General features: G+C 43.6%; 1 protein-coding gene across 21 annotated transcripts in view; it reads left to right on the top strand.

The window, feature by feature from the left end:
- unc80 (unc-80 homolog (C. elegans)) overlaps positions 1-14,582 on the top strand; it is a 70,050-nt gene that overhangs the window by 732 nt on the left and 54,736 nt on the right. For 20 of the 21 annotated variants that reach the window (XM_019351741.2, XM_019351740.2, XM_019351745.2 and 17 more), the window contains exons 2-13: positions 83-131; positions 484-640; positions 1,679-2,019; positions 2,443-2,566; positions 3,932-3,996; positions 4,255-4,400; positions 8,717-8,990; positions 9,097-9,231; positions 9,314-9,530; positions 10,596-10,736; positions 13,439-13,707; positions 14,160-14,498. In XM_019351741.2, coding sequence (XP_019207286.1) covers positions 83-131; positions 484-640; positions 1,679-2,019; positions 2,443-2,566; positions 3,932-3,996; positions 4,255-4,400; positions 8,717-8,990; positions 9,097-9,231; positions 9,314-9,530; positions 10,596-10,736; positions 13,439-13,707; positions 14,160-14,498 — 2,257 coding nt within the window. Of the gene's footprint in view, positions 1-82; positions 132-483; positions 641-697; positions 762-1,678; positions 2,020-2,442; positions 2,567-3,931; positions 3,997-4,254; positions 4,401-8,716; positions 8,991-9,096; positions 9,232-9,313; positions 9,531-10,595; positions 10,737-13,438; positions 13,708-14,159; positions 14,499-14,582 lie in introns of those variants that run through there. The other variant, XM_025902683.1, reaches the window with a different exon arrangement.

Below are 14,582 nucleotides of genomic sequence, written 5' to 3'. Positions count from 1 at the left end.
ACAAAATGGGGTAATTTACTAGCCTATAACCTACATTTGTCCTTTTTTAATCTCTCACAAGCACTCTGTTGATGTCTTTCAGTGCTTTTCTGCGGCCAAAGTTGGGAAAACAGTATGAGGCATCCTGTGTGGTAAGTCATTTCATAATACCATGTGCACGATGAGGGGAAATAATCGCTTCCCTTCCCAGTAATCTGTTTTTACCTTAATGCACCTGCAAATCAAGTGAGCTCTTGATTTTGCATTTAGCAAATTAGTTTTGCCCCCGTGCTTCCTCCCATTACCCTCGAGCTAGACTCATATCCATAATGACGCTTCTCCAGATCCCTTTGGATCCAAACAGAGCTTCCACTGTCTCTCCCACAGGCTTTTGCTCGCTCGGGGCCATGTGGGACATTTAGATAGTCAAAGAAAGAGGCTTAAGTTGCCCGCCTGATGTCTCTCTTCTCCTCTTTTTTCTCTCTCCTTTGGCTGCCTCCCCAGTCCTTTGAGCGAGTGCTGGTGGAGAACAAGCTCCACGGGCTGTCGCCGGCCCTGTCAGAGGCCATCCAGAGCATCTCCCGCTGGGAGCTCGTCCAGGCGGCGCTGCCTCACGTACTCCACTGCACCTCCATCCTGCTGTCTAACAGGAACAAGCTTGGTGAGGACGCTTTAGTCCAATCGAGCTGACAGCTTCATCCAGGTCATACCCAATCGCCAAAACACAAATCTGATGCTCCTTTCAGCTTCTTTCAGAGATCATCGCTTAAATGGACAGAAAGGCAAATGATAGAATTAATATTTATGAGATTAAAACAGCCTGCACACAACACGAGATAGAGAAAAGCATCAAATCCTTCCATGTGTCAGACATGAATGAGCCACTGTTTGCATTATTATTGAGCTGGATTTGACACTTTCTTTAAGTAGGAGGTGGCAGGCTTTGAACTAAGCTGTTAAACGCCTTCAAGTGAAAATCACTGTTGCCACACAGTACGAGGGTCCTTCATTCAATCCAGGTCAGATCCCTCCTGTTGTGCTGCTTGTTGTCCTTGAGGGTTTCCCCTTTGGGAGCTCAGGTTTCATGCAAGAACATGCTAGATTGGTTCTCCTGTCACTCCACCTTTGACCAAAGCACTGGCTAAGTCTCTGTCAGTGCTCTTGCTGCAGTATTTTGGATCAACTGAAGGCTTTTCAGAGAGTTTTTAGCTTGATATTAAGGAATTACTGTATTCCAGCCTAGAAGTAATGAAATGCATTAACTAGTTTTTTAGTGTCACTCTGAGAAAGGGCATTTCTAATTATAGAGAAATTGCACAAATAGAAGAAAGCAATCCAACATATTTGTTTAATATGTGAAGTTCAGGACGTATCCTGGTCAAAAAGGACTCGAAGATTCCTCACTGTGTTACTGGAGGCCTAAATAGTGCCATCTGGAGTAAGCATCTGGTTAGATATCATATTTCTAAGATTATTAGGGTTGAGGACAATAACTTCAGTTTGAATTTAGAAGCAGGAAATTAGAGGTCACCATCAAATATGACCAGTTTTGTAGGCATGCAAGAATTTTTGGAAGTGGAAGCTTTCTGGTTTCTCTCTGGAGTCCACTTGCAGGTGACTTGTTGCAGGCCAGTCATGTTTAAGCAGATTTAAAAAAAGTGTCTGCGTGTTTAGTATTTGTCTTTCGGTTACATCACAGGTCACCAGGACAAGTTGGGTGTGGCGGAGACCAAGCTGCTCCACACCCTGCACTGGATGCTGCTGGAGGCCCCACAGGAGTGCAACCACGAGCCCAGCCTGAGCCACGGCTGGTCCAGGGGCAGCAGCAGTAGCGCCTTCCTCCAGCCTGTGGGGAACCAGGGTTCCTCCCCGGGAGCTCCTAGCTCCTGCTCTGGCTCGGGCCTGGGCGGGTTAGGACAACAGCACAGCGGCTCCCTGCTGGAGGAGGATGAGCATACTCGCACCAAGCTATTCCAAAAGAGCATGGCAACAGTAGAGTTGTTTGTGTTCCTGTTTGCACCGCTTGTTCATCGGATAAAGGTGCGTAACTGCTGATGCAAATATGTACGGCCTTGAAATTGATTTTTGTAACAGAGAGCCAGGATGACACAGGCATTGTTGTGTTAATCTGTGGCATTAGACTATTTATAATTTTGATAATTTTGTGATTAAATTAATTTCAGCAACCCCTGTGTTGCTTAATTTAGTACTTGCAGTCAGCATCACCCTGTGCCTATTGATCTGTGTGTGCAAACAGATGAAAGGGTCAGCTTATATTACTCATGGGAGTGCACTGTTTCCCAGCTGTGCAGTGAATTACTGTCTTGTCTTGTTAGCATGTTGTAACAGAGGTTTAAGAATCTTAACAACACAAAACATTTAACCAAGACAGAATTATTGTTTCTGGTGTTTACAGGCTGTTTTTTGAGGAAAAAAATGTGTAAATATGTTGCCTTTTTCCAGGAGTCAGACCTGACCTTCAGACTGGCTAGTGGTCTGGTAATATGGCAGCCAATGTGGGAGCACCGCCTGCCTGACATCCCTGCCTTTACTGCCCTCATCAAACCTGTCAGAAACATTGTTACAGGTGAAAAAATTCCCAGTTTTTAAAGAAATTCCTACTATCTTTGAGAAATCGCCGCTATTTTTAAGGGCTTATATATAATAAACCTCTGTAAAGCTTTTAAAGAAAGTGGTTCTTAACCGTATTCCTAATATATAACCCATGCAGCTGTGTCAGATATTCCTCCTTAACATCTTTCATGTTTATTATGTTCAGCTGAACTAATTTTAACCTAAATCTGGGATACTTTTAGTTTACCATGTCTCAATTATAGTTAGTTAACCATAAATAAGCTTATAATTTCAACCTTTTATCTACTGCCCTTAGCTAATACTCTATTTAACAGCTATTTAATATATATAATTACGTTTGCTGGTGTTATATTTTTGTAGTTGGCAAATTTAAACTATTTAAATGTTTATTTTATTTTTTTATTTAAAACTGTTAATACACAAAGTTAGCTAACAGTTTTCTTCCAGCAACATAGCAGCTAAATCACTGGTGTTCATTTCATAGCTTTAGCTAGCTGCTGTAATACAGCTTTTTTATCTGTTATATTAGGCTAACAGTGTTATTTGCACAGTCACCTAACAATTTCATCTCTTTAGTTATGTATACTTTTATATTTCCACTGCTAATCTAAACAGTTAGCTAACAGTTTTGGCAATTTGGTGATTCGTACCTTTTTGCTATTTCAACTGCTGATACACCAAGTTAGCTAACAGTTTTGACTATTTGGTTATCCAGCATTTCAATCACAATAAGATGGAGTCAATCTGCTGTCAGTTTGTGATTGACGGGGTTAAGCTTGGTAGTTACATGCATTTTGTTTGTGATTAACTGTGATAAATCTGTAAAAATTGCAAATCCTTTGCAATCTACATACACAGAAATTCACACTAACGAATTTCATTTACTATCCAGGAGGAACCTCACAGATTTACTGCTCTACTATCAAAGTAATGTAACAATGCCGCCCCAAAAAATCTTTACAAAAAACAAATAGAGACGTATCACAGACGAGTTACGGTCATTGGCGCAGACTGACTTAGATTGATTATATTGTGTTTGCAATCCATCTGCATTTATAAATTAGGCGGCAATAATTGCAATGGAAAGGCAAAAACCTTCAATGCAATCACCAGGCAACCACACTGTCCTATTTTTGGTGTGTAACAAACACAATCCATAACGTTAGCTAACATTTTTAGCCATAGGACCACTCAGTTCTATAAATAGTGAAACGAATTATTCCAGGTGTCTGCTGCCTACTGCAGAAGAACCCTCTGGGGTACTTGTACCCCTGGTTGGGAATTAGTGCGTTGAGAGATAATCTATTTTTATTTGCTCACAATTAACACATGTATACTGTTATGCTTGTCTAAACAGCAAAGAGGAACTCCCCAGTCAACAACCAGTGCAGCCCCTGTGGATCAGGCAACCCGGGTCCCATGGTGAGCTAACGTTTTCAGCCCATATCTTGTCAGATTCTGCTTCCCATGTTGATTGAATGTGCTTGGGCAAGAGTCTGAGGCTTCTTCCCCTCCCCTTTTCCAATGTTCCCCCTGGGGCTGGCTGTTAATATTCATTAGCACGGTGAGCCGGGGTCATGACAGAAACCACACTCCAACCTCAGAGCCTTTAATTATCAGGAACTGTCTGCCTGTCTGTCTTCCTGATATCCATCTCTCTCTCTCTCTTCCTACCCATAGGGCTTCCAGGTGGTTTGCGAAGCCACCCAATCAGATTCCTCCTCCCCCTCAGCCGGGGAGCAGAGCTGTCGTCGTGGTAACTCAGTGGAGAAAGGTGGCCCTTCCCAACAGCAACCCCCACTGGTCAAAGGCCCTTCCAAGAAAAAGTGAGCATGTGTTATTCAGTTTCCCCTCAAGAAGCAGTGAGACATGTTGAAGCATCAATTTTAACTTACCAAACGAATGAATAAATGTATTAATAGAGACCCACAGAGGAAATCACACAAGCATTATTTTTGATTTATAAACGATCGATATTGGAGGCGCTGCTTTCATAAAATCTCTCGGAAATGACTAATTTTTCCACGCTTTAACCAGTTGAGGGTTGAAGCAGTGCAGACGTGACCCGCACTGACACAGAGCTGGTGCCATCGTCTTGTTGATGGCTAAACACCGAGCCCGGCGGCAGCGTCTGTCAAACCCACTGCACCACACGCCTCACTCCGCTAGCTTGTGATGAGCTAGGGTACATGAATAGATCCTCTTCCCCCCTGTGTAATATGTTGCTTCAAGCAGTACTGTCTCCTCTCTCACACACAACCACAGCTCTTTTCCTGCTTGTGCATCAGCAAACCCATGTGACATTTTGCCCACATAACCAGGGTAATTACGCTGAAGTAATGTGCTACATGTCTAATGCTGGCAGAGTCCCTGGCCTGGCTTGATTTGGTGTGCCCACTGCCAGGCCAAAGCTCAGTCTCTCTCAAGCTCTCTTTGGCAAAGGCAGGGCAAAAAATAAAAAATAAAAAGTTTACAATTACACCAAATCTGACCAGCAAAGAAGTTCCTCGCTGGCAGGTTTGTTTCCATCCTAAGCCATCCGCTGCTCATCGCAGCTCATTCTGATAACCAAGCATGTCACTCTGACGCTTTTTCGCAATCCTTCTGACAGCCGGCAGCTGACTGAAAATCAAAACAAGCCCGGAAACCAACCAACCCCCCCCCCCGCCTCCTAAAAACACCCCCGAGCCAATTATATCCTCACACATCCTCACACCAAAGGGTTTGAGCAGCGGTCACATGGTAATGCAGGAGAGGGAGGATCTATCCCTCCTCTTTCCCTGCTTAACGAAGACAAATTAATTGCTTTCTTCATGCGTGCAGTGGGATTTTCAGGCTGACTGCGGGATTGAGGAGGACAGTGAGCTGAATGTAAATGAGACATGCAGCAATGGAGAGTTTTGACGCTCTCCTGATCAAAAATACCCCCCACCTCCCCCACCAGACTCCAGATCTCTGAGGGACTCGGTTTATATTTACATCTGCCGGTCACCAGGCTGTTCGTGCATCTCTGCGCTGCACCGCACTGATAAAATCATTTCCGGCACCAGGTGCTGCGAGTAATGCAGCTTACTCAACCACCGCAATCCGCGCAGCACTGCTGATGCTGAGGCAGTTTCCATGGCAACCGCTGGCTGCTGCATCCTCTCCTACCGCATGGAGTCGGAGGACCGGGGTGGCTGTCGTCACACGGTCTCTGTGGCAACCTGACACAACAGCAGTAGGGAGAGTGAGTGTGTGTGTGTGTGTCGGCTAGACGGTGAAACATGATACAACCTGCCTCCGCCGCCCGCTCTCAAAGTGATTCATGTACATATCGACCAGCGCTTCCTGCTCCATTTATTACAGCGGCTGGGATTAAATGCCCCGCTCCGTGTGCCTCTCCTACAGTATCAATATGTTTCTTCACAGTTTGCGGTAACTCCTCTGCAGCTCGCCGACTGCTGACCTTCATTCCTGCTTATTTATAGTGGACTCACGTAGGCTGGAGCTCCCTCCCTCCCTCTCTGCTCCTCTTCCAATGATGCTGAAGGGGGGCTCTGCCCTTGTTTATCATCCTCCTTTGATGCATCATTAATGAAGCAATGTGGCAGGAGTTGATCACAGTCTGATATAACACAAAAGGTTGTGATGTAATGTAATTATATATGTAGTTACGGCTTTTGGCATTGCTATCATGATATTCAATTTAGCTACTTAGGGATAGTTTACTGTAAAGTGCCTTTTAATTCAGTTCAGTTTTATTCATATAGAACAACAGTTGGCTCAATGTGCTTTTTATTGTAAGGTAAAAGCAGAGAAAACCCCAACAATCATATGACCCTATGAGCAAGCGCTTTGGTGACAGTGGGAAGGAAAAACTCCCTTTCAACAGGAAGAAACCTCCAGCAGAACCAGGCTCAGGAGGGGGCGGCCATCTTCCGGTTGGGGGTGACACGAGGGAGACAGGAGGGAGACATGCTGTGGAAGAGAGCCAGCGATGAATAATAACTAATAATTAAATGCAGAGATGTGTATGAACACATATGTGAAAAAGGTGACTTTCACTGCACGTGTCTGTTCATTCTACAGTCCGTGTTCTATTCCATATCTGCTACTTTTAACCACTTGTGTTGAGATTTCTCACCAATGTCATGCACACGTTGCCTAGGAGTTGTCCCTCATATTGGATGTGATACAACCAAACTCAGGGGTGGTGGTTCTTGGAGGTTTTTTTGGCAACTGCTGGGTAAAACTGCTGCAAAGAAGCTCCTGCACCATAATCCTCCTAGTAATTGCTTTGGTTGCTAGTAATGCGCCATGATTTCCTGTAGTTTTTCTTATGTTGTCATCAGCCTGCCAGGCAGCTGGGCAGAGTGGACACCCAAGTTTCTGAATGCAATGACTCGAGAAGGAGGCAATGTAGAATCTTGAAATCGATACCTTAGGCACTAAAAATCAAGCTTAAATTTCAGCTACCTTCAGTGACCTTTATGTTTTTCTGAAAACATCGTTTGTGAATGTTCGTGAATGTGATAATTCAAGAAGGAAATCAAATTTTTGTCACAATAATGCCATAGGTGCATCTACTAAAAATCACGAATGACTTCAAATTCCAGTGACCATGACCTCACGGTCAGAGGTCTGTTTTTCTCATCAACTACTAGCTGAGTCGTAGTCTAGAGAAAAATAGAGTAGAGAAGGTTCGCCTTCAGAGTAAAGCTTGATTTAGGCTTCTATGGGAAAATCTACATCACACAGTAACTGGAAACTCCGTTTGTTTCAACACTGTAACCTTCCAGCCATTCAAGTCATTATGGTATGTGTCAACCCAACGTATATTTCTCAGGCAGTGCAGGTCAGCTTATGTAAAAGGTTGCAACATACAGTTAAAATTGGGTTCTGGTTATGGTGTAGGTTATGCCGTAGATCTGATGCAGAAGCATAATTTATGTGAAAATGTTGTGCCTCAGGACTGCAGCTAGCATGGCAAACAGTCTACTGTGTCCGGTTTGTGTCCCACTTTTCACAGTTTCACTGCAGCTTGGAGAGCAGCTGGACAGTGTTTAGAGAACAGTTCATCACTTTCATGCAAACTACAACCTCAGCAATCTGCTACTGGTTGGTTTGTCAGCTAGTACAATTGGAACTTTATCATGCATTTCTCCAACATGCTGGTTTGGTTGGCCATGAAACAAAATACTGATTGTAGCATTGAGCTCAGCCAAAGTCGTGACAGATCATCTGAGTTTATCCTTTTATGACTCCACTGCCACCCTTCAAAGTGTCGAATCAGCAAATCTCATATAGGCTGCACAATTTAAGCTGCTACAAACTGCTTACTTTTTGCTGCTAAGCTGCTTTGCAACCCAACTCCACGCCTTGCTCCTCCTTTACATGCTTTTTCTTCTTCTTCTTCTTTTTTTTAACTCTATCAATGTCATATGCCATATATTGTCACTGGCATATGCTCTGTATGTGGGTCTTGTTGCTACTATCCTCACCTCTGGCTTTTTGGACACAGAGATCCCAAAACAGAGGAATACTGTCAGACATAAACGGCTAGCTACCCAGTTACACCCAGTAACTTTTGTTTAAAGAGCTAAACTCTTTCTTAAAACCAACTGTGGTCTAAAAGCCGTCAGCGTTTAGGTAAATTAGACCACAGATGTAGCAGAAGCTGTCCTTACTTTATAAAAATTGAGCAATCAGGTTACATCTCATCTGTTACATCTCTCTAGCTATGTCAGAGTTGCAGGTTTCACAGAGCAGAGCAGCTACAGCAGATGTAATAAAGGCAGCTCTTTAGTCACAAAATCTGACAATGTAGCACCCATCCGGTTATGCGGAGGTGTGGATTTGTTGTGTCCGAATGTTAAAATGCTCCAAAACAAATGGCGAATACAGACTTAACTCTTTGATGCAAACATATCTTCATCTGGCTTCTAGCGTTTACAATCACAGTAGGTCGTGCGCTCTTGCTTGTTGAACTCACTGCGAGGGCCCGATTTATTCTGCATACCTTCACGTACTAGGTAAACTCCTTTCATAGATTGATTTATTCTGTGTGTGATTAATTTCTGTATTGTCTTTTTAAATTAAACTTCACCAACTTAAAGGTTGAACCTGTGAAACTTCCTTTATTTCCTCTCTCTTCTTCCAGAACATCAGCTCCTGCCGGCCTGCCAGCATCGTTAGCCCAGCGGGCGCGTTACGCCACTTACTTTGACGTGGCCGTGCTGCGCTGTCTGCTGCAGCCACACTGGACAGAGGAGGGCGTGCACTGGGCCTTGATGTACTACCTGCAGCGCCTCAGGCAGATCCTGGAGGAGAGGCCTGAACGCCCCCCAGAGCCCTTGGTTGCACCTCTGCCACGGCCACGCAGCAGCTCCATGGTGGCTGCAACACCCTCACTGGTCAACACCCACAAGACTCAGGTCACTCATCGAAACAGCTTCAATTGAGTCGCCTCCATGCCATCTTTAGGATGTCCGTGTTGCTCCTGCTGGTTCATGACCTTTGCCTTCTCCTATTTTTTTGCAGGATATGAGCTTAAAATGCAATGAAGAGGGGAAATCTCTGAGCACAGAGACCTTTGCAAAGGTTTCTCTGACTAACCTTCGTCGGCAGGCTGTCCCTGATTTGTCTTCCGACCTGGGCATGAACATCTTCAAGAAGGTCAGAGACTGGCCTTTATGTTTTAAGCTAAAACAATAAGTACAGATTCATGTGATTGAGAGGACCTGTTGTTCCATTTCAGTTTAAGAACCGCCGCGAGGATCGCGAGAGAAAGGGCTCCATCCCCTTCCATCACACGGGGAAGAAGCGCCAGCGTCGGATGGGGGTTCCCTTCCTGCTGCACGACGACCACCTGGACGTCTCTCCCACCCGCAGCACCTTCTCCTTCGGAAGCTTCTCTGGCCTGGGTGACGACAGGCGGACCCTGGACCGCGGAGGCTGGCAGGCCACCATCATGGGTAATGAGATTGGATGCCACCAGTTTGAAGTCTTGCTTCCACTCCACCGAGCTTTCATGAGTCAGAGGATTTAGTCTGGATCTGGCTGTCAGCTGGTGAATTAGGTCACTTCATTGACATTGGTATTCCTTATGAGCTCTCACTGAATAGTGGAGATTAACATTCGCTCAAGGCACAAAAGCAGTTATTATTTTTATTATTATCAAGAGTTAGTGACTTTTTAAAGGCTTATTTCCATTAAGAAAAAAAAAAACTACTGGTCTCTTTTACCATGCTGTTATGAACCCACTTAACCTGAGCTGCTGCTAGAAAGATTCAAATCTGTGTCACAGTGTATAAGTATGAGATACTTCTTACAACATGTCATAATTGGAAAACCATGACTGCTGGAGGGTCAAATTGTTGGTCCTATAGTGGGCAGATGAGGGCAGAAATTCTTAAAAAATAAAAAATAAAAAAATAATGAAAATGCCCGTAGCTGGCCATTGAAAATTATTTTAGCACTTTATGTCTCAAACATTTAGACATTGAAATACAATCATTGGACACTGTTTACCTTGCAAAAGAGGTTGCCTTAATTATTCATGGCACAGACTAAACAAGAAATAAAAAATGGAAATATTCATTAGAGACTTTAAGTCCACATTGACATGATAGCATCACACAATTGCTGCTGATTTCTAAGCTTGACATGCCAGAGGGGCTCTACTGGATCGAGATCTGGTGACTATGGAGGCCATTAGAGTATAGTGTTGTTGTGACAGTGGTGAAAGGCTCAGTTTGGCAGCTTAAAAGACCTTTTTAGGCATTATTGGATGGAAACCACGGACATGAGATACAGCTGGGTAAAAAAAAAGTTTAACTTTCAGCTCAACAAACACCAAAGCCCGCAGAGACAGACTCTCTGGGGTAGGCAGGACGTAAATGCACTCTGTCTCTGTGGGCTTTGATGTTTGCTGAGCTTAAAGTTAATCTTTTCTTTTCAGCTCCATCTGATGTCCACGTTTAGTATTTGGTTGTGTGCTTTTGACCTAAAACGTGTCCATTTGTTGCATCTCTTTCCAGGCAAATTCACACGGCGGGGCAGCACAGACACAGCTGCAGATGCAGACAGCCTGAGCGCCAAACACTCTCATTCCCACCACTCGCTGCTCAGGGACATGCCCGACCACTCTAACAGCCACAGTGACAACACCGTCAAGGAGGGTAAGAAGATGGTTTAAATATGGGCCTCAAAGCAAGCCCAAAAGTTAAATTTCTAGATGTTAAAAAACCTGAAGGAGTCTTAAAGGGGACCTATTATGACTTTCCTGGTTTTCTGTCATATATACACTGGAAATGAAGGCCACAGTTTCAAAAAAAAAAAAAAAAAAAGAGCTAAAAGCTGCTCTAAATGCTCGGTTTTAGACAGTTTTTTAATACTCTTGGATCTGCATGACATCATTGAGAGAGAATATGCCTAATATGGTCATCTCAGAGCAGCCAATCAGAAGAAAGTTGGCCGAAAAGAGGAGGGACTGCACCAAAGCCCAGCCTGAAGTGAAGAACGATTATTTTGAAGCATGAATCATGCAAAGCTGCTCTGTTAGAGTCCAAGAATTCAAATATGAACCTAGGAATGAGCAAAATGAGTAGACCAGTGTATTGATTTGTCTTTTCGAGGCCTAACAAATCAACAGAACATAGAGGATGTCACTCACACAGTTTAAACTCTCTCTTTTGTTGGTAGATGGTTAAAAAACAATAAAAGATAGATCACAGATGTTTTAAATGAGACAAATTAAAGCCGGCATACGTCAAATCAAAATGAGCTCTTAGAGATGCTGCCAGAGTGCAAGAGGAACCACAAACATCCATGTTATTTGAAAGTAAAGCGAAATAAACAAATTACCCACTGCTGATCACATTACTGTCCATCAGCTACCATAAAGGGAGGACAGATGCTGCCGGCTCCCTTTGAGGCTCGCTGAGCAAAGCAGAAATAGGACAGGATTATATAACAGCAATATTGTTGTGACAATGCTAATTTACACACAAACTACACACAAAATAAGAGCACCGGCTTTTAAACTGATTCACACTCCGCCACACGCTTTCTGTTTGGGTTTAGCGAGACGGGAGATAAGCAGAGAGGAGCTGAATTTAACATGAGGTGCAGCAGGGATGAACAGTACCAAAGTATCAGGCTAATTTTTTTGTGAGGAAGCTGTCAAAAGTGTCAAATTTGCAGAAAGGACACTTTTGTATTCAGTACATATCACATGCAGGACTGCAGAGATTCAACCGTAAATATGAGAAGAGTAAATAAGTGACTGAACTCAAATACAAGAACAAAATGGTTTCTTTTCTTTGACACATGGGCTTCAACATTAACCATTGTTCCATTGTTGCTTCTGAATCGCTTGCCAGATGGCAGCAGGGTGAACAAGCTGTGTCTGCGATGGTTATTGTCTTTAAGTGTCCTCTGGGTGCTGAGGAGACACCTCACCTAATCAGTATCATTGACCCGGTGGGTGTAATCACCCACCAGAGCCTCCCAGTTTTCAACTGTTCACATCCGATCCCAGTTAATGATCTTCACAGTTTGGATGCTTTCTATTGCTTCTGTGTAAAAGCTTCCAAGACCTTGCCAGAGTGCTGTGACATCAGATGAAATAACACTTAAATTAATCATTAAAGTCTCAAACTGAGTGTGCCAGGGGTTTTTGTGTGTTGATTTCTTACAATTTGAATGCAGCAAGTGAAATGGTGCCAACTGAAAAACAAAAACAAAACGCGTTTCACACACATTTCTTCTCAAGTACATTTCTGTTTAATCAGCAGAACCTTCTGGCTGTCGTGCCTTATGTAAAGCTCTTAAAGCTAAACCCAAAAGAATAACTTTATTGTCCCATCAGAGCATCGGGGGGGATTTACAGTGATGTGAAAAGGAAAGCACGCCTATCACAACCTTATAAAAATGGTCAATTAAACCTTAGATGAGCAACGGCACTTGACATATTACACGCTCTCATTATTTATTTAACAAAAACTGAGCAAAATGCAAAGGCATGTGGAAAACTAAGTACATCCATTAGCATTTTGCTGCTCTGGAACATTTAGGTGTGTGCTAAAAAACCCAAGAGCGACATCAGTGAACATGTTAAATCTTAACATTTATGACAGTACAGTTGCAAAAAGACTGATAAGTGTGGCTTGTTTGGAGAGGTTTCCAGGGGAAAGCCTCTTCTCTGTTAAAAACAAAACAAAACACAGCAGCACAGCTTAGGTTTGCAAAGTTGCATCTGATCCAACCACAAGACTTTTGGAACAATGTGGTTTGGACAGACGAGACCAAAGTGGTGTTGTTTGTTTGTAGTATGCAGCACAACAGTTGGAGAAAATGGAACTCAACACATCAAGACAACCACCTCATACAAACTGGCGGCACAGTGTTGGTGGGGTCATGATTTGGGCTTTTTTTATGGACCTGGTCAGCTTCCAGTCATTGAGTCTTCATGGTCTACCAAATTATTCTAGAGTAAAATGTGAGGTCATCTGTCTGACTGCTAAGTTATTGGTTCCAACTGGGTCATGCAACAGGAGAATGATCTCAAACAAAGCAGCAATGACTGAAAAAGAAAACAATCAAAGTTCTGCAATGACCCAGTCAAAGTCCAGACCTTTTGTACCTGGAACATAACATAGTTAGATAAACATCGAACTATTAATACAAGAAAAGTCTCTATCTACCCATCTGTACATCACTGGAAAAACCACAGCCATTCATCACATCCACAAAACAGTTGAGCTAAAGTACTAAGGAGCTACCTAAGTGGAACAAGAGGGCGATCTCGAGGATTTGTGAGATAGAAAACTATTAACCAGGACCGTGTATTCAATAAAAAATGATTTTCTGTTGTCTAAAGTTCGATCTCAGATCTCCACCATCACCATGGCGGCGTTCAACACAACAGTTGCATCCTTTAACGTGGGCTACGCAGACTTCTTCACCGAGCACATGAAGAAACTCTGCAACCCCGTGGCTGTGCCTGAAATCCCAGTGGAGCCGCTGGCATGCGCCAACCTGCCGCGCAGCCTCACCGACTCCTGCATCAACTACTCCTGTCTGGAGGAAGGCGAGAACATCGAGGGCACCAATAACTTTGTGCTGAAAAACGGCATGTTGGACCTCACAGTGAGTGATTTAAATGGACCCTGGGGGCAAATACAGCTATTAGAAGTTATGGCCCAATTTGGCTGCTCTAATAAGCAATTATGTCACCAGTGGGACTGCAAGTGGATTCTGATGCTTTCCTTTTTAAGTCATAACATCATAGACACTTTACAGTTTCCTTAATTATCTCTCTTGTGTTATAAGATAAGATAAGATAAGATAAGACTTTATTGATCCCACGACGGGGAAATTTTTGCGTCACCTCAGCTCAGGTACAGATATCAGAAGGAAATACAAAGAAAATACAAATAAGTACAATCAATGAAAAAGTAAGATAATACACTATATACAATGGTAGCACACACAGTATAATACACTATATATTATACTGTGTACTATTGGGACTTTCTTGGTCAAACTAAATAATTCTCTGATTTTGTCACCCTTTCTTTGCCTTCCTTCTTCCAATTTAGGCTATCCTGAGGGCTCTTTACTCCATTCTCAGCCACGATATCAGTTCCAGGATCTGCGACGTGGCTCTCAACATCATCGACTGCCTGCTGCAGCTGGGCGTGGTGCCCGGCATGGGCAAGAAGTTGTCCAAGCCAGATAACAAGGAGAACCAAGAGGCTCGTGCCAAAGATGCGGCTGCTCAGGGCCTCGGAGGAGTCGCCCAGGGAGGCGGGCCGATTGCGGGGGCTGGAGGAGGTGGAGGAGGGGGTGGAGGAGGAGGAGGGGGAGGGGGAAGTGGTGGAGGGAGCGGGCAGGGAAGCAAGGATGATGTGAAAAATAATAAGGATGACGATAAAAAGGTGTGTTTGAACAGGTGTGTTTAGAATGAGATTGTAAAGGTGTAGGATGCCTGAATGTCTCAACTTGTGTGTTTTCTTGCTTCT

The sequence above is a fragment of the Oreochromis niloticus genome, linkage group LG23 (genome assembly GCF_001858045.2).
Source record: "Oreochromis niloticus isolate F11D_XX linkage group LG23, O_niloticus_UMD_NMBU, whole genome shotgun sequence".
In the NCBI taxonomy this organism is placed as follows: domain Eukaryota; kingdom Metazoa; phylum Chordata; class Actinopteri; order Cichliformes; family Cichlidae; genus Oreochromis; species Oreochromis niloticus.
Note: the sequence above shows the minus strand (reverse complement) of the source record. Positions and strands in the feature narration are given on the sequence as shown.